We start from the raw sequence: 19,735 nt of genomic DNA, 5'->3' as shown, positions 1-19,735 counted from the left end.
CGTGCCGAACGAGTGGGGAACAAACCGGGCTGAAAGTGAAATGCTCTGTGTGCAGCGATTGGTACTTTTGGTTACGGAGGCGAATCTACTTCATCACATCCATTTGCAGAACAATTTCACATCGTTAGAACAAGGTTTTAATTACATGAATATCTATGGGGATTTCAAGGGGAATTACATTTACTTCGTCCATTATCCATCATCCATTATTGATTATTTCATTATATCCCATCTCGTAATAACAAGGCTCAAGTGTACGTGTTTTTCATTAAGAGAGAAAAATGAGTAAAATTCAGGCTTCCATTTTATTTAAACAAGTTTTTAAATTCTTGTAAATAAATTCAGGCTCTAAATCAAAATTTTGCTTTAACATTCACTAGAATTTAAAATTTTCTCTCAAATGCAATAAATTTGATTGATTTCGGCCCAGGGGTCAATTTGGAAAAGCGTTTGTGTTTTACATGTATTTGAATGGGCACTGTCAGAGTTGAGCTCCTTAAACTTCCTCTTGAGCGGGAATTCCATACAAGAGAGTGCAGCTACGATGTGGATAAAATATTAGCAGCAAGGGTCTCTACTAGCTTATGTTTTAGCATGATTAAATTTGATCCTTGTGCGATAACACACAGGTGGCATTGTAGCTTTGTGTCAAAGAAGCTTGTTAGTTTGAACTCCGCCTTGTACCAATCAAGTTTTTGCCCCACGAAGTTAATCAACAAGATTCCACTGTACTGCAGCGTCATTAATGCCCGATTGTAGGTTTAGGATGTAAAATCCACCCAGATACAAACCAAGCCTAAAGCCAAGATCAAAAGCCATGCCAAAACAAAACCAAAACTATTGGAACTAGTTGAATTGCCATTTTTGGGCTACTTTTCTACCTGCTGCTTGCATGCAGTATCTTAAAATTTTTGTAAGTGCATATTTGGTAACTATTTTCATGTTTGACATTGTGCCATGCTTTTCCCTCTTTGTTTCATTGTTTTTAGTTGGCCTTGGTGTCCTGGAGGGACTGCTTCTTCACACCATTGCACAAACAGGTGTGTACCTTGATATGCTTAAACCTTTTATGTGTACATTGTGCTAGTAGCCCTGGCATTCTGCCTTAACATTATTTTAATGCTTGTGCTCATGTTGCTGTTTTCATTCCACTTAGGTGACCAATGCTGTGCTTAAGCTAATTGAAAAGGAGCGGAATGGCGAGCCGATCAACACGAGGCTGGTCAGTGGCGTCATGTTCTGCTATGGTGAGGAACTCATTGCCATGGTCTGTAGGTGCATGCCTAACTTTTGATTGGCAGTACCCAATGGTTTAAAAAAATTATAAGATTTTATGTAAAGTTGGGTAATGCCTTTGTTTGCTGCAGTCGAGCTTGGCCTGAATGAGGAAGATCCATCAGCCAAGGGGCCTAACCTGTCAGTGTACAAGGATGCGTTTGAGAATACGTTCCTGGAGGACACTGAACGGTTCTACAACAGGGAGAGCATGGAGTTCCTGAGGCAGAACCCTGTCACCGAGTACATGAAAAAGGCATGTCTCGCCTTTTCAAAAAAATTCTTGTTGTGTCCTGCTGGAAAAAATGTGATATAACTGGGCTTTCCTCCATAAATGCTAAAGTTACTTTATTGTGGCAGTGGGTATGTCTGCAATGGTGTTTGTTCCTTGCCTATATCGTACAGTCATGGTGACATAAAGCATGTAAAATGTATGCAAACTGCAACTAGGGCTCATATTTTCTTGTGATAGATCCCTCTAAGAAATAAAATTATATATACAGTAAGTGGGCACTTTTAAGTACAACTACCAAATATGCTAGCGATACTTCAAATTCTAAAAAAACTGCTGCTCTGGGAAACCAGCCATGCTTCGCTAGTCCGTGTGGCTGGCCTTTCCTTGTGTTTGTGGCCCACATTTTGCGATGTTCAGCCTTCAAGCTCTGAAACAACAATCAAGATAATGATCATTCTGATTCAACTAGTGGAAAGTGGCAATCATTAGTGCAAAGTTGCCACAGGGTGCTTATTTTGTGCAGGCCCTGACACTCCTCCATGTGACACATGACACAGATGACACATGACGCAGTTACACTGCACGAAATGCAGGCTACTTGTCTAGCACACGTTTAGGCAGTAGAGTACAATCAAACCCGACCATATTGAACCCGTTTACCTGTATATCAAACCCATTTATCAAATTATCCTGTATATCGAACAATTTTTGAACACGGCTTAGTTAATATTAATATATATATAGCAAAAGTTAAGCTTATATCAAACAAAAATTGCAGTGATTCCAAATATATTGAACATCAAGTGATGCAAAAGTACCCTCAGAAGTTGGCTTTCCCTAACGGCAGCAAGGAAACCTGCCAACATATCCGAAAAGTGGTTAGGCCTGGCGGTGCGGATCCATCCGCCTGCTCTCCCTACCGTGACCGCACCGCGTCGGGCGAGTCGGCGACACTCCCCTGCAAAAAGTGATCCTGGCCTGCCTGCAGTGCTTGCTCAGGCAGCCAATCAGAGGCTCTTGTGCCCTCGTTGTGCAAAATGGTGCAAGTCCGAGTTACCTCACTGCTTTTCTCGTTTGTTGTGTTTGTGCCTTGTAGGCCCTCTCCCGCAGTGTTGTCCTGATGACCAGCGCGAAGCGCACTGAATTTGCCTTTCACCCTGAAGCTTGAAATCATAAATTGAGTCGAACGTGGTAAGAAGTCGGATGTTGCCACCGTGTACAAGATTCCGAGGTGCATTGTCAGTGCGATCTTGAAGAATAAGGGATTAGGGCCAAAGCGGACAAGTGAGCCGGTGCCTATGGTGCCCGACTTGTATGCTCGGCCATAATGTCAAGGTGGTCATGTAGAAGTGGTTTATCCAAAACTGCTTCAGATGTGCCAGCTTCTGCGTGCCCGTTGATGACTCTGAAAGTGCTTGTGAGGGTGACGAAGCCATTGCTGGTGCCGCTAAAGTTTGGAGCCAGCTGTCACAATTTGATGACAGCTGGTGACAAGTTGGCGGATCAATGGTCGACGAGCTCGTGAGTGCCGGACGGTGGTGTCACGATCACGGAAGAGCCCGAAAACAGACTACATTGCCGACATCGTACCGAACACAAGTGAAAGCAGGCACAATAAGGAAAGCAACAACAATCCTTTGCCCACATCCTCTGAGGTGATGGGTGCACTAGTGCGGTGCTTCTGCGCATATGTGGGCGATTGCGGCTGCAGCTGCTCCGACTTATTAGACAATGTGGAGAAGTGCGTGCTGTTACAGGCAGTGAAATTGCACAAGAGGAAGAAGGTACAGGACTATTTCGTGCAAAACTAAGCAAGTTTCATCAGTATGGTGCTTTTATAAATGTTATGTGCTTTTATGACGTCGAATTCTTTAACAGGCTTACTTTATTTACTTGCATAATGATCGCACCCCTGAATTTTGTCGTCAAAATTCCATTTTTTTCCTTTTCCATGTAATGATGACACCCTGAACTTGCCACAGCGATATGTCGTGTGCCAAGTCTAGCTAATGATGGTCGCGCTTACCATCTATCGAATGCTGTCGAATGCTACGCGAACGACTCTTGGAAGACGCACCATCTGGTCTGCACGCACCAAACAGATTCTTAAGCAGACGCCTCCTTTCGTTCTTTTCATCATTTTCTGCATGTCCATGAAAAAAAAAAAAAAACTATAGCCAAACTTGCCTTGGCTTTATTATTTGTAGGCTTTTTAATGATTGTGGTCAACAGCAACAAAAAAGGTGCCTTTTAATTCCTCTTGTCTGCACTCTTGAGCACGCAACAAATCGCGAGCGGTAATCATAGTAGCCACGCTTACGCTGATACATTAGAAGTGTACCCTACTCACACGCCAACGCTTGTAACACAGCTAGACATTCGCCCACTGTTAGCGGGAACGTGCCCTATTAGGATAGTAGTGAAGACAAATGTCGCAGCTTTTGCAGCATGCCCGCCATGTTTTTCTATGTTACTGGCAGCTAAGCGTGCCCATCTCTGTTTCTGTCCCCTCAAAGTGGACATGGCTATGTTATTGCTGTAAACTTGCCGATATTAATGATATTATTATAGTATTCATTACTGATACGGTAGAAACTGTTTGCGGGCTTGACAGTGTGCGGGCTTGACATATTGGCATGGTGCAATACTACCAGGCGTCCCAATGCTGGGAAGATGAGTGTCACGAGCGGTTATGCCTCAACCATAAGACGCGTCTTATGGTTGAGGCATGGCATATCTATAAGGGTGGAAGTGCGTGCGTGAGTCAGCCTTCGATTACTTTACATAAGGAAGAGATTAAGTGCCTTAACAGTTATCTCTCATGTAGACCCGATTGACACGTGGTGTTACCATTCCTTAGCATGCGCAGATGAGTTTTGTGTCTTCTTTCATTTTTCGCCTCAGTGCTCCCTTCAGTTGATAGTCGGCGTTCGTGTTGTCCACTTCTCTACTCTTGTGTCCTGTCTGCACGCCTCACTTATATTTTGCATAATGAAGACCCAACTCTGCTTGTGGTCTATATGCACGTGCTGTTGACACTGGGACATACTGCGGCGGTGGTTTGAATGTGCTTCAAGTGTCCATATAATTGCTATTGCAATATAGATTTATTGGCAAGCGCTTGTGCGCGAGTTCTTACAGTCCCTGCTGAGCTGAATGCTAATTTGCTCTGTACTATTCACTGTTTTGACAGGCGGAGCAGCGTCTGACCGAAGAGCAGCGGCGAGTTCATCTGTACCTGCATGAGACAACGCTGGAGGCGCTTGCTAAGACATGCGAGAAGGTGCTGATAGAGAAGCACCTGGAGATCTTCTACGCGGAGTTCAAGAACCTGCTCAGCGACGACAAGGACGATGATCTCGGACGAATGTTCCAGCTTGTGTCACGTATTGTTGATGGGCTTGGTGAACTACGCACTCTGCTTGAGGAGCACATACAGGTACACTTTGAATTATTGCTTGGGTTTTGTCGTAGGAATGTTTTCAACAGGTCTCATTAGCATTGCAGTCGCTGACATGCTTCCGGTGTGATGCAATGTAGGCCCAGGGCCTGTCTGCCGTGGAGCGGCTAGGCGAGGCGGCTGCCCAGGACCCCAAGCTGTACGTGGCCACCTTGCTGCAGGTGCACCGCAAGTACAATGCACTTGTGATCAATGCCTTTGGAACCGACGTGGGCTTTGTTGCTTCTCTTGACAAGGTTAGTCCACCTGGTTGTTCGGGGCTGCAGTCTGGTATAGTTGGGGTTGCTTGCATTGGCATGGACTCTGTCTAGATTAGAGCTGGGCATTGAGTAAAATATTTAACCTGATTAATCAGTAGCTTTTAATCAATTAATTAATCAAATAATCAAGGTTGTGGATTCATGCACGTAACTAGAGAAGAAGAAGCTGGGAATTTGTCACAATACATACTTTTGAAGAGCCTTTATTATTACTTGAGCAACAGTCTACACAAATGGACATTCAATTTTATAAGTGCCATGAAAAGTTCAGGCCTGCTTTCTGCTGGCACCCTTAATGCATCAAGTTGTCAACTCTGTTCGTGAAAAAGTCGAACAGGGCACCATTTGTTTTCATGCACGCACTGAAGGAAAACAAGATGCCTCTAGTTATCTCCCCTAACACTAGGACACTTAAGATGAAACTAAACATTTCAAACGATTTCGCTGCAAATGCAGTGCGCATCTGTGCATGCGGTCGCAACTCGTTCCTTCCTTGCTCAGCAAGAGAATGGGGGGGGGTCATCAATGGTGGCGCTTGTGGTTTTAGACATGTGAGCTTAACAGATTAATCGCGATCAAAAACTTAGTTGTAATTAAACCTGTAATCGATTGATTGCCCAGCCCTAGCCTAGATGGTTCATTTGGGTACACATCTGATAACAGCGATTGTGCGTGTTACTTTGCTTTCCCTCTTGTGCTTAATTTTCGAGCCCCTTTGAGTTCAAATTATCGAGATTCGACTGTATTTCAGGACACTTTAGTGCTGGACGATGCCATGCGAAAAATATATTTTAAAGAAAGGGTTGTGGTTGCCTCTGATGTTTAACTCCACAGGGAAACCAAGGAGCTTTCTGCACTGCCTTTGCAGCTTGCAACTCGTGACAATTCATGTTTTCAAACTTCAAGTCTCGCCTATGTTGCCCAGAAAGCTTTTAGGTGCACTGTAAATAATTTGCAGCATTGGCACACATATGCTAAATGTAAACAGTATTTGTTTCGTGCTTTTAGTTAGTGACGCAGGGAGAAACACTTGTTCAGTTTGTTCTTAAACAAATTTTCGTTTTAGAAGTCTTAGAATAGAAATGTCATTCCTTGTGTGTGCATTCTCATAATAAAATTTAGGTTGATTTAACCACAGTGTTTTCCACCAGAGCAATGTTTGTCATTGTGAATGACAATCGCCTGCAGCTTATTTTCCACTTGTTAATTTCTGCTTTCTGTTTTACTTAAGTTCAAAAGCAGTGTTGGTGCTCTGATATTAAGCACTTCATTCACTATTTACAATGTCATTCACTATGCATGCCTTCCGCTCTAATGGCTTGTGTTTGTGTCCAGGCTTGTGGTAAGTTCATCAACAACAATGCTGTCACAAGGCTTGCCAACTCATCTAGTAAATCTCCTGAACTGCTGGCGAAGTACTGTGACATTCTGCTGAAAAAGAGGTGCGTTTTCATGTTGTCGAAGATAAGCTCAATGAAGAATGTGTGGTCAAGAAATTTCTATAATAATCAGTGAACAGTAGGTTTTAACTAGAATGAACTCCCTAGTGAAATTCTCTGATGAGCCAGAAAATTGGGGTCCTTCACTCAGTTCGCTTGTGTAAAGAGTAATGTCTCATAAGTTAACGGATATCCAAGTCCCTTTCATGTTCACAGATGCTTCATTACAGTGTAGATAACACACAGATAAGGCAACAGAACACACCATGAGCACTTGTTTTATTTTTTGTTCCTTGACTGTGTGACATCTGCACTGTAAAAAGATAATTCAGTTTACAATGAGCCCACTTTGATGTACTCGTGTCAGTCCTATACCCCCATCTCTGCAGGGAATCTTAATGTCATTTGCTCCTGTGATAGTTTATAAATCAAGTCATAGGTTACAAGCGGTGCTACAAAGCAGAAAAGTAAGAATAAGTGGCATGGAAAACTTTTGTAGAATGCTTAGTATCTGAGTACCTGTGAGTTAATCACTCCAAATTTTTCTTGCAGCTCTAAAAATCCAGAAGAATCGGAGCTTGAGGATACTCTTAATCAAGTGGTGAGTTTTAGGAAGAATTATGTGTACCTTGTTTGGATGGTGGGCTGTGTATTACCGTAGTTACTTGCATAATGATCGCACTTTTTTGTAAAAAAAAAAATTGACACAAATTCAGGGATGCGATCACTAGGCGGGTTAAATTTTCCCCCCAAATTTTTTTTTCGAGATATACCACGAGATTTTTTTCTTCTCGTGAGTACATTACGTGCATTGAAACAGTTTGTTCTGTATCACTAAAGAATAATATCGTTACTATCGGCAAGTTTGCGGCACTAACGTAGCCATGTACACTTTGAGGGGACAGAAACGGAGATGGGCGTGTTTAGCTGCCAGTGACATAGAAACACATGGCGGGCATGCTGCGAAAACTGCGGCATTCCTAATCTATTCTAATAGGACACCGTTTCCGCAAAGGGTGGGCAAATAGCTGTGTTGCAAGCGTTGGCGTATGAATGGTGTACACTTCTAACGTATCAGTGTAAACGTGGCTACTATCGTGTCCGCTCGGGATTCATTGCGTGCCCACGAGTGCCGACAAAAAGAATCGAAAGGTGCCTTTTTTGTTGTTGTTGACCACAACCATTATAAAGCCTACGAATAATAAAGCCAAGGCAAGTTTGGTCGTACTGTTCTTTTCATGTAAGTGCGGGAAGTGATGAAAGAAATGAAATGGAGCATCTGCTTAAGAATGTTTGGTGAGTGCAGACCGCTTGGTATGTCTTGAAGAGTCGTTCGCATAGCATTCGACAGGTGGTAAGCGCGATCATCATTAGCTAGGCTTGGCAACATATCGCTGCAACAAGTTCGGGGTGCGATCATTACATGGGAATGAAAAAAAATCGCATTTTGATGACAAAATTCAGGGGTGTGATCATTACGCGAGTGCGATCGTTATGCAAGTAAATACGGTAATCATTTGCCATTCTTGATTGTGTTGATTTATGTTGATACAATGAGACCTTGTTAAACTGTAGTTGTCCGGAGCTCGGAAAAAGTACGTACTAAACGGTAGTACTGCTTAACTGAACTAGTTTGAGATTACCCCCTCAAAATCGAAACTCAATGAGAGTGTGATGAAAAGGCAAAAAACATGCACTATTTATTCACTTCGCGTGACAAAAGTTTGTTATTCTCGTTTGATGCCACAGCAGCCTAGCAGTGACAACAGCGGCCGCAAACCCTCTGCGTGCTAGCTTTTCAGCCAGTCCCCTCTTCTTGGCAAACATCCGTGTGGGGCTGATGTAACGTGCAGCTTCTGCCTTTGTCGGTCCTGAATCGCCTGTGCTGTCGCTTTCGGTGTCGTCCTCATCACTGCCGTTACACAACACTTCAGCAGCAACACAGGCAACAGGGCGTCTACCAACTGGGAAAACTGGGAATTCTCAGGGAATTTGGGCTTCTATCAAGGAAAATTTGCTGTCATTTTATTGAAAGGGAATGAAAGTCACCCAAATGCTGGCTTCAGTAAAAGAGAGGAATCGTAATGAATTGTCTGTTGTTGTGATGTCAGCTGGAGGAGTTGCCAGTGCACAGTCAATGGCCGATTTTCCGGATGCCCAATTTTTGGGGCACACCTGATAAAGCGGACGGCTTTGCGGCAACATGTACCCCATAGAGTCAATGTAGAAACGCCTGAAATTTCGGACGCAACAACCCTACGCCGTCCGATTTTCCGGACTTTATGCCGTGATTGCAGGTCCGAAATGGCGAAATGGTCACCACGGTGGAAACGCGAGTTGCTTCGACATTCGCTATTAAGGTTCTTGCCCTTCGGTGCCATGTTTTCATTGAATTAGCAGCTGTCAACAATGGCACTGACTCCGCCTCTTAGCACAATGCATAATGGCAGCGCCCGAAAGGCAGCTTCGCCTCAGCACAGCAATGTGACGCGGTGAAGCACACATGTATTGTGGTGAAACTTGACAAGAGTGGGAAGGGGCAATTGTCACAGAACACATGATCATCATAATCAGCCTATTTTATGTCCACTGCAGGACGAATATCTCTCCCTGCCATCTCCAATTACCCCTGTCCTGCACCAGTCGGTTCGAACTAGCGCCCGCGAATTTCCTAATTTCATTGCCCGACCTAGGAATACAGTGCATATTCCTTAATTATACACACGTTCACCCACCGCCTCCTGTCACAGTACGAGCACTGATATGTTTAATAAGAGCACTGGCAGGCCTTCAGAGTTTCTTCAGACGTACCTGGTGGCGATTTGAGCCATTAAGGGCAGTAAAAGGCATGCATTTATTTTTGGGGGGCTGCCCGATTTTTTGGACCTTTCCATGGCCCCTAGGGCCACAGAAAGTACTCACCTACGGGGCAGAAACCTGGAGGCTTACGAAAATGGTTCTGCTTAAATTGAGGACGACACAACGAGCTATGGAAAGAAGAATGATGGGTGTAACGTTAAGGGATAAGAAAAGAGCAGATTGGGTGAGGGAACAAACGCGAGTTAATGATATCTTAGTTGAAATCAAAAAAAAAGTAATGGGCATGGGCAGGACATGTAATGAGGAGGGAAGATAACCGATGGTCATTAAGGGTTACGGAGTGGATTCCAAGGGAAGGGAAGCGTAGCAGGGGGCGGCAGAAAGTTAGGTGGGCGGATGAGATTAAGAAGTTTGCAGGGACGACATAGCCACAATTAGTACATGACCGGGCTTGTTGAAGTATGGGAAAGGCCTTTGCCCTGCAGTGGGCGTAACCAGGCTGATGATGATGATGAGGGAGTCTGAAAAATCAGACATTGACTATAACTGAAATGGACCCTGGCACAAACACACGGCAGAGCGAGGACGAGAACAGAGAGGACCGTCGCATTGAGGAATGATTGGGAAAGGAACTCTGCCGCCTTTTCTTTGATGGATCTTGAGCTCAAAAAGCAAAGTGTTAGCTGTCGCCGATATGCAGGTGACCCTCATGCAAACCAAAATAAACTCTTTAAAGCAGTGAACCGCAACACTGAGGCATTGTGCGCGGGCTGAGAGTATGCAAGGACAGTTGACGATGACTTTCCAGCTACTGAGAGAATCTTACTTGTGACAAAGTTCAGACCTAATACCAATGAGCTGGCTATCAGTTGATAGAAATAGCTGTTTTGAAAATATTTTCTTCTTTATGCATCTCTTTTTATTCGTATTTGAAAATGTTCGACTGATTTGCAATGAGCTTTACCATTTTTTTTTTCGGATATATTTTATTCGCTCCGCATTTTACTAACCCCGCCCTTCAGTTTTCTATATTGAATAAACAATACTCCTTACTATTCATACTTGACTAAGTCATTTAAAAAAAAAAATTTAACATGCCTAATAGAGAGTGACAGCATTGGGCATATGGTGTGAGCCCGTCTTGACCTAAAACAAAGTTCTGTGTCACTCAGGGAATTTTGCAAAGGCACTCGGAGAAAACCTGAAAAATTCAGGGAATTCGAAGATGTCAACTTGGTAGACGCCCTGGGGCAGTGATGGCGAAAAGTCGAACCTCAAAGTCGGCACTCGTAGCCGACAGATCCCTGTGGCGTACCAACACCAACTTTGTGCCATGTACGATAGCATGAATGATGTCCACTTTTTCTTCTATGTTGAGCACCCAGTCTTTGTCCAAGCTTCGGCATTGCGCGAGTCCCAGCTTGCACGACGCCCCATCTCTCTGGCATGGCGTCAAAATGATGTGGCTTCACCCTTCCATGTGCCCTTTGCGATTGCGCTTGGAGGCCGTTCTTATCTCTGAGGCTCGTTGTTCTGCCTGCCTGATGTACCGCTGTGATTGCACGATGAAAAGTGGAAACACTATGTATTAATTGAAACATATGCGGTAAGCTGGTATGGTTTATGTGGATACAAAATGCATTGTGTTCTGTGGCCACAGAGTTAGGCATTTGGCAATACTAATTTCAAAATGAAACTGCTGTTTAGGCGGGTACGGTTTAACGAGGTTTTACTGTATAGTAAACCTTTAATGTAGTGCAGAATCTGGCTGTGGATTGGTTAAATTTGGGCTCGTCCTGGAAAGCAGCTAGCGAGTGCACAAGCCTCTGTGAAGCAGATGTGGCGGAAGGATCCGATCGGACTGTTGCATCTTAGTATATACAGTAAAACCTCGTTAAACCGTACCCGCTTAAACAGTAGTTTCGCTTTAACTGTAGTAAAGTCAAATCCCCGGCTCGGCGGCCATTGAACGTAATGTGTTTTGTATCCGCATAAACCGTACCAGCTTATTGCATATGTATCGGTTAGCACGTAGTGTTTCCACTTTTCGTCGTCTCCATCGGGCAACCCAGCGGTGTGCCAGAGAGCGTTGTGACGTCGTGCAAGCGAGGACTTGCCTCATGCTGAAGCTCGGATAAAAAAGACGCCGGATGCTCAGCATAGAAGAAAAATTAGACATCGTTCGTGCTATCAAACTTGACGGGGCTCTGCTGTTGACTATGGTGTCTGGCATTTGGAATGCGAAGAAGTTGTTCGGCAGCGCTGCTGCGACTGCGAAGAGATGTCGGCTGCAAGGTTCGACTTTTCGCCATCGTTGCCTCTGTTGTTGCCGAAGTGTCGGCTAGCAACAGTGGTGAGGACGACACGGAAAGCGACAGCACGGGTGATTCAGGCCCGACAGTGGCAGAAGCTGCGCGTTATGTCAGCCTCATGAATACAATCGTCGTGACGAGAACAGCACCCCGCAATGAAAAAGGCGCCCCGCGACTTCTTCAGCGCTACCACACGCGTGCACGGAGATTATGTAACGCCAACGAGGAATCTGCCATGCGAGTGTTCGCCAAGGCTGGCTGAAAAGCTGCCTCCAGCTTCAGTAAGTTTGAGGCCGCTGTCGTTGCTAGGGCGCTGCGGCATCAAACGAAAATAGCGCTTGTCACGCAAAGTGAATCAATACTGCATGTTTTTTTCCCCCTTTCATCTCACCCTCTCTGACTTCTGTTTTTGACAGGTAAGTGGTCGATCTCATGCTATTTCGGTTAAACAGTACAGTGCAGTCCACTTATAACGATACCACATATAACCATATATCGGTTATAACGATGTGTCGACATGAGAGTGTCATTTTATGCATTAGGTCTATGAGGAAAAAGCAATTTATAGTGATAGGTTATTCACTGCATATCGGATATAACGATCAAAATTTTGCCGCCTTTACGGCGATTTCCGTGCCAAACAATCGTAACATTTGCATTGCTTAGTTCCCTGAAACGAACGATGTCGAGACGAGGCGATGTTTACCTCCGTAAGTTCGTATCTGCCGCCATTACCACGCAGCGCGTCCCGCCCCACGCGCGCAATGTAGAATAGCTGAGTAGGCACCGCGCGCCACAAGATGGCGCTAGCTGCTTCATGCGCGTCGGCCACAGTCGCTCCGAAAGAGAGAAAGAAAAAAAAGCAACAAGCAAAGCGGCGCAGTGGCGCCCGTCCCACGTCTCTCTCTTGCAATAGCAGGCTGACGCCACTGAAGCAGTGTGCAACCAACGATTCAACCCAGTTCGAAGATGGCGCTGTCAAAGCACAAAGCTGTGTCACTTGACACGAAGATGGATATCTTGCAGGACTCTCGATGCGGCTTCAAGGTGAGCGCCCTTGTGAAGAAGTATGAGCTCGCCCTGTTAACGATATCAACCATCTTGAAAACCGGGAGCATCGCGATTGTGAAGGCAGGAGCTATCAGCAGCCATGCCGATCAGCAGAAAAGGGTTAGACACCGTTTGTATGCCTATGTTGAAGAGGCGCTTTACCAGTGGTTCATCAACAATTGCTTCAAAAAGTTGTGCTGTTGCAAGGACGAACTTCCCCAAACCCACCGAGACCAACACCTCAGACCAACATGGTGGAAGCTGCTGACATAACCAAGCTCTCGGAGCTCATTCCTACTGGTGACAGGTGGTGCGTCGAAGGAGGAGTTTTTGACTGCAGACAGTGCTGCCTCGTTCTGCGATGAGGTCACATACGAGGCGATCGCCGAAGATGTGCTGTCTCGACAGACGGCAAAGTTGCGCGACAGTGGCGACGGCAGCAGCGACAGTGACGAGATTGACAGTGGCTCCTTGATCCCGACCTCGATGTCCACGCAAAAGTGTATTGTCGTCGATCGACTCCGTAATTGATTTTATGCATGCTAAAGAATTGCCGCCAGTGTTCGCGGAGCAGCTGAAATCCATACACACCGCGGTTGTGAAGCTGAAGCTGCCGCAAAAGCAATTGCATATTTCGGACTATTTCGGCGCGCCTAACCCTTGACGCGGTCATTGGAGCTAGAAATAAAGTTTCTTTTTCACGGCCTACTTACTATATCATCTATTCTTTAGAGCAAGTAGCGAATTGGACGCTGCAAAGGTATGTTCCGCGTTTTTTTTAATAACTGTAGTCCAGATATAGCGATCATTGGTTATAACAATCATATTTTTCGTCTTTCTAAATATCGTTATAAGTGGACTGACTGCACTGTACTACCGTTTAGCACGTACTTTTTCCGAGCTCCGGCTAACTACGGTTTAATGGGGTTTCACTGTATTCTAATTATGCCTGAAAAGCAACAGTGAGAACTATTTGTGCTGCTACCACGTTGTTGTACTACTTTAAATCTGTTAATTTGTTTGTCAGTATTATATTGAGTCCCAGATCTGTTATCTGCAGTGACGCGTGTGACAAGCTTGAGTCAGTTTTCGAAAGTACCAAGTCCTTGCTTTTGACTTTGAATATACAATTACGAATATTTCTTTAATTAATTTTTTTATTGCGTCTTAACTGCGGGATGTGTCCACATATGCTGTTCCTCTCTCCCTGTTCGCCCTTGACAGATGATAGTGTTCAAGTACATAGAAGACAAGGATGTGTTCCAGAAATTCTACAGCAAAATGTTGGCCAAGCGGCTAGTGCAGCACATGTCGGCCAGTGACGATGCTGAGGCCAGCATGATCTCCAAGCTCAAGGTGAATTTCCGGGAATTCAACAGTTAGTTATAGACTTAATTTACTCAAGCCACTTATGCAAGTTTTTTATAAAGAAGGATTGCGTGCATTTATTTAAATAATATGGCATATGGCATACCATCCGGTAAACCTTTGTGTCTTGCTTTTAAAAGCACACCGAGCACTTGAGCAAAGCAACTACGGTGTCACTTTTTTTTTAATCATAAAATTTGACTCATTCTAGCGGCTAGCTTCATGAGAATGGAGATTGTGTTAAATTTATGCGGATTTGAGGCCATAAGTACATTTAATTAAAAAGTATAAGTATAATCAAAATTTGTATAAATATAGTCTGTAAATCTGCAATGTGGAGCAGTCTTCATTTCCGCTGCGGTGTACTTTGCATTGCGCGAAAATCCTTGTGTATCATGCTATGGAAGCATGTTAAAGAACCCCAGGTGGTCAGAAATAATCTGGAGTCTGCCACTACCTTATTCCTCATAATCGGTTGTATGGTTTTGGTGCATTTAAGGACCTCAAAATACGTCTTTTTTACCATTGTTCTGTAATAAATGGATGGCACTGTATTTACAAATCTAACGTGCACCTTTCTTCTGAGAAAATGGGTTAGAAAATTGCCCGCGTGTTACGATCGAACATGAAACCAAAACTGGGTTGTGGGATTGGCAACAGCCTACTGTGGAGCCCTCAGACGCAGTGTTATGACATGATCACATGATGGCGACAAAGCCTGTTTTCGAGTAGGTGGCTGTTCATTCACTTTATGCTAGAATACGATCTGGAGTGATATTATCGGTTGAATCAGTACATGGTGAAATAGTGGTAGTCTCGATCAAATCACTTTCAGAGATATGAACTACCCCTTTCGCAAGATTTCACGCCTGTCTGCATTGACCCATATGGACCCATATGACACATATGACCCATATGTGTGCATTGACCCATTTACACAGTGCGTCTGGCACTGTGTAAAGCTCACTATCGCGAATGTTTGGTGCATGCTATATTGTTATTTTGTAAATCAGGGGCATCTTACATTTGGGTGCATCCTTATTTTCTTACTTGACCTGTGAAAATTGTATGCATGTTAGATTTGGGGGCGCGTCAGAATAGAGTAGAGCACCTGCCTCAGCTGTGGAAGGTTGTGGTTTCGATTCCCACCTCTGTCGGGAACCCGCTGGTTGAAATGGACACAAGCGTACCCTGGCATGGCGTTTGGCTTTCTTCAAGGGTAATATGTTTGAGAAAGGAGCCTGCACCCTGAATTCCCGTCGAAACCCTCGTAAGCAGGTTTTGGCCGCTCCCATAGGGTAGTTTTTCCTTACATCAAATTTCATTCACGTTGCAGATTGTAACTTGGAGTAGGCTGTTTTATTTAGCCTCACACTCCCACCTGCTATACCTTTCTAGCTGTGTTCATGTGGTTCCAACTTGTGGTTCCACGTGTTTGTGACATTTTGACCATGCACTTGCAGCAAGCCTGCGGCTTTGAGTACACCTCGAAGCTCCAGCGCATGTTCCAGGACATTGGAGTGAGCAAGGACTTGAATGAGCAGTTTAGGAAGCACATGGTTAACACAGAGGATTCTCTTGGGTGTAAGTCATACTTGCTCTTTTAGGGGCCACGCGAATCTTTGGTTACACATTCATTGCCTAATTACATGCCTCATATTAACTGCACCGGGTACAGCGCAGTCGACTTATAATGATATCAAAAAAAAAAATCTGAACGTTATAACCGATCATCGCTATATCTGGACTGCTGTAAAAAGAAAAGGAAAAAAGAAGCTGCCGAACGTACCTTCGTAGCTCCGAAACCAAATTTGCCACTCCCGATTTAAAAAATTGACGTTGTAGAAAGAAAGATGTGAAAAGTGAAATGATTGTTTATACCTCTAAACATTGTGTCAAGCGTTAGGCACGCTGAAGTTGTCAGAAATCTGCACTTGCTTTCGCGGAAGTTTCATGTTCACAGCCGTGGTGTGCATCGTGTGCAGCGGTTGCACGAACATTGGTGGCTATAATTTGGTGTACATGAAATCAATGAGTGACTCTATCGACAATAATACTCTTTGCGTGTACATTGGGGTCGGTGTCAGACGGGCCACTGTCAATCTCGTTGCCTCCCTCGCACAACACCGCCGTCTGTCGTGACAACGATTGCCCCCATCGGAGATTCTTTGCAGGACGAGGCAGTGCTATCTGACTCGGAAACTCTTCCATTGAAACACCACCTATTTTATCGCCAGTAGCGACGTGCTCTCAGAGTTCGGTAATGTCAGCGGTTGGCTTCCTACATGGGGGTTTCGGTTGGGCGCACAAATCCTGTCGTTTTCATTCATCGGCATGGTCACAGGTTCTAGCATTCATGAACGTAGCCCGCGGTTTTCAGAATTGTCAATATCATTGACTGCGCGAACTGGTACTTTGAGTTTTGCAAAATTCGCAGCCTTGTCTCAGGCGACACAGCTTTGCGCTTTGTCGGGGCACCTACTGCTGCTTCTGTGGTGCATTTCCGCGCTCGCTGAGGGAGAGAGGCAGATAGTAGAAAAAAAGCACAGGTGTGGTTAGCGTTTTTTTTTCCTCTGGACACCCACCGGCGACGTGGACGCGAAGCAGCTGGCGCCATCTTGCGGCATGGTACGCCAACTTGCAATGCTCTCCGTGGCTTTGCAGTCGGTGCGCTGGTGGGACGTGCTGCGCGGTAATGGCGGCAGTTACGAACTTGCGTAGGCAAACTTTTCACCCCGTCACGGTTAAGCGGAACTTAGCAGAGCAAATTTCTCGATTATTCTGCATGGAAAATGCTGCCCAAAAGGCAGAATTTTGATTGTTATATCTGATATGTGGTGAAGAACATATAATTATTTACGGGCTTTTTTCTCATAGCCCTAATGCATAAGTTGATACTCTGAAGTCAATTCATTGTTATATGTAGTATCATTATGAGTGGACTGCACTGTAGAATTTTGAGAGACAGAATCGAAGGAGTGCACATGTATGAGTTTATGAGTAAAGCACAGACTATCACTATTTATTTGCACAGGGAATTCATTAAAGGTGAAATTGTTAGCTTTTTTGTCGTGCTGCTTTGACAACAGTGCTTTCACCTTTGGCAAACTCCTATTTAGTCGATCATTTGCATTTGGTTTGCATGCATGTTCTCTGTCATTTTCATGTGTTTTTGTTCTACTTTGTGCAGTTACCGCAATGCCGTACCAGCTAGCCTTGTTCTTTGCTATCGCTTGCTGTCTGGGTTGTGTACATGGTTTACATAAGCAGAGGCAATCGGCTTCATGCCGATTGGGCATGAAGCCGATTTTTCGGGCCTTAGCAGCTTGGATTTAATGCAATTTATACTAATTGGCTTCATCTGTTACAAAAGGAACTAGGGCTGCTTCTCCAAGTACCAAAAAGCTTAGGGTAGGTGCTTGTGAAGCTTGGTAGTGTGCATGAGATAAGAGGACTAACTCTTGCCTTGATGTGCCTGTGCAATAAAACGAAGAATTGAAGGCTTTTCAACCATTTGTTATCTGGCCATTCTGCGTGGGCCGATTAGGAACCAATAAAATCAAACTGGTGTATATTTTATTAGTTAATTAGCCCTTCGTTGATGGTAAATGTAATGTGTTCCTCTACCTCTGTCAAAAGCATTATGGTACTGCAGGTGTTGTTTCTATATCCATATTCATCAAAATTTGGCAGTAGATGAGATGTGGACCAAAGTTAAAAAATTGGTACAAATTTGGTGACGTTAGGGCTTCTAAAAATTTTTAACTTTGGTCGGCATCTATCCTGGTTCATCATAATCTTTTCAGGACTGATGAGATTTCATAAGAACTCAAGACTTTATTAGTCGGTAGAAATGCAAGGAAGTCAATTCTTTGCTACTTTCTTTGACATCAGTGTCTGCCGATTTTGTGTAGTTGTCTGCCAAATTATATTTCCCGTCAGCCTCTTTGTGCTTTCTCATTCGCTTCAATGTGTTTTTCTAAATTTCTCTGCTTGTTCATTTGTTCCAGTGGACTTCAGTATACAGGTTCTGAGTTCTGGGTCATGGCCATTCCAACAGTCATTCACATTAGCACTTCCTCAGGCGGTAAGCAGTTTCACATTGCCGATATATCTATTGAGCATTCTCGCACGTTGAAAGCAAGTGTCAGCTTTTTTCTGTTGCAATTTTCTACTTTATGACGCATTTACAGTTCCGTGCTCTACAGTTGTCGCACTCCATTTTGGGCTGCGAAACAATGGGTTCCATTTTAATTATGGTAATTACAGTATGACCACTGAGATCTCCAATTGTTATACAGAGCTGTTTTTAACATTCCTGTGCCCCAGATAAAGGAAAGCGTTTTTACTTTTCTCAAAGGCAGCAGCACATTTCTATGCTCAAACCATGTTTGATTGTGTAAAATAAATGAAGATGCAGATGGTTCTTGCCTGGTCATCGAATGCTTCCTCTCTTGCAGCTGGAGCGAAGCGTCCAGCGCTTCACCATGTTCTATAGTAGCCAACACAGTGGCCGCAAGCTCCACTGGCTCTACAACATGTCCAAAGGGGAGCTGGTTGCCAACTGCTTTCACAGGAACCGTTACACATTGCAGGTGATGGGGGTGACATCTTTGGAAGGTGTTTACATGTTGCGAGCTAATGACACAGATAATTATAACATGTTCACCATAGCAATCATTTTTAGCTCTTGATTAGGAGTGTGCGAATATCAAAATTTTTGAATACGAATTGAATGTGACTTCAGTCAAATCGCATTAATACGTAGTCAGCCAGGAATAACGTTTAGGTATGCATTAAACAATGTACGGATTAACTGCCAATGCGAGTTTAGCGGCTACTTATCGACCATAAAAGAACTACATCATGATGCTCTCACACACATACTCAGACAGACTTTATTTGTGGTTAGGCAGCCAAAAAATAGGGGATCTTCACTTGTCACCCTGGTGGCCTTGCCGTGACGACAGCATCTTCGAGCTTGGTAAGACAGTGAACCAGCTTGTCCATGAGGCTCTGCTTCTTTGTGAAAGCTCGCATGACCTGGAAAGCATGCGCTGTGTCATATAATGAAAGGTCGTCGTCCACTTCGACATTGTCGTTCTACATTGGTGAAGTGCCACTGCGGCAACAGTGCCGCCATCCGAGAACTCCAGGGATGTAACGTCGCTGCCGACGTCTCGATAATGTAAACACGACACGCCGCAGCAAAGATAGTTGAACACTACGACAAGACCACGACCTTTGCGCAAATCCACTGGTAGAATGAAAGGGAAAAAAGTGCTTCTGTCCAGTTATACTTCAATTGGATTGGATTCGACGGTGACAGCGAATTGGCACCCCTACCAGCATTTTTTTTGTGCATTACCGGAAGCCGATCTTAGCTATACTTTTGTGCACAGCAATCGGCAACAACTGTATGAGCAGGAAATGCATCATGAGCATGCTTTAAAGGGACCCTGAAACGATTTTGACGATTTTGTACAAACGTACTGAGTCGTTTGAGTAAGTCCTTC

The 19,735-nt window shown here is 44.3% G+C and overlaps 1 protein-coding gene across 2 annotated transcripts in view; it reads left to right on the top strand.

Annotated features, from left to right (window-relative positions):
* Positions 1-19,735, top strand: part of Cul1 (cullin 1) — a 52,463-nt gene that overhangs the window by 16,252 nt on the left and 16,476 nt on the right. For both annotated transcript variants that reach the window (XM_065428821.1, XM_065428822.2), the window contains exons 6-16: positions 990-1,040; positions 1,157-1,247; positions 1,368-1,531; positions 4,704-4,949; positions 5,051-5,206; positions 6,566-6,672; positions 7,222-7,270; positions 14,076-14,207; positions 15,683-15,803; positions 18,230-18,306; positions 18,680-18,814. In XM_065428821.1, coding sequence (XP_065284893.1) covers positions 990-1,040; positions 1,157-1,247; positions 1,368-1,531; positions 4,704-4,949; positions 5,051-5,206; positions 6,566-6,672; positions 7,222-7,270; positions 14,076-14,207; positions 15,683-15,803; positions 18,230-18,306; positions 18,680-18,814 — 1,329 coding nt within the window. The remainder of the gene's footprint in view (positions 1-989; positions 1,041-1,156; positions 1,248-1,367; positions 1,532-4,703; positions 4,950-5,050; positions 5,207-6,565; positions 6,673-7,221; positions 7,271-14,075; positions 14,208-15,682; positions 15,804-18,229; positions 18,307-18,679; positions 18,815-19,735) is intronic.

Source organism: Dermacentor albipictus, chromosome 4 (assembly GCF_038994185.2).
Source record: "Dermacentor albipictus isolate Rhodes 1998 colony chromosome 4, USDA_Dalb.pri_finalv2, whole genome shotgun sequence".
NCBI lineage: Eukaryota > Metazoa > Arthropoda > Arachnida > Ixodida > Ixodidae > Dermacentor > Dermacentor albipictus.
This window is presented reverse-complemented; position numbering and strand designations above follow the sequence as displayed.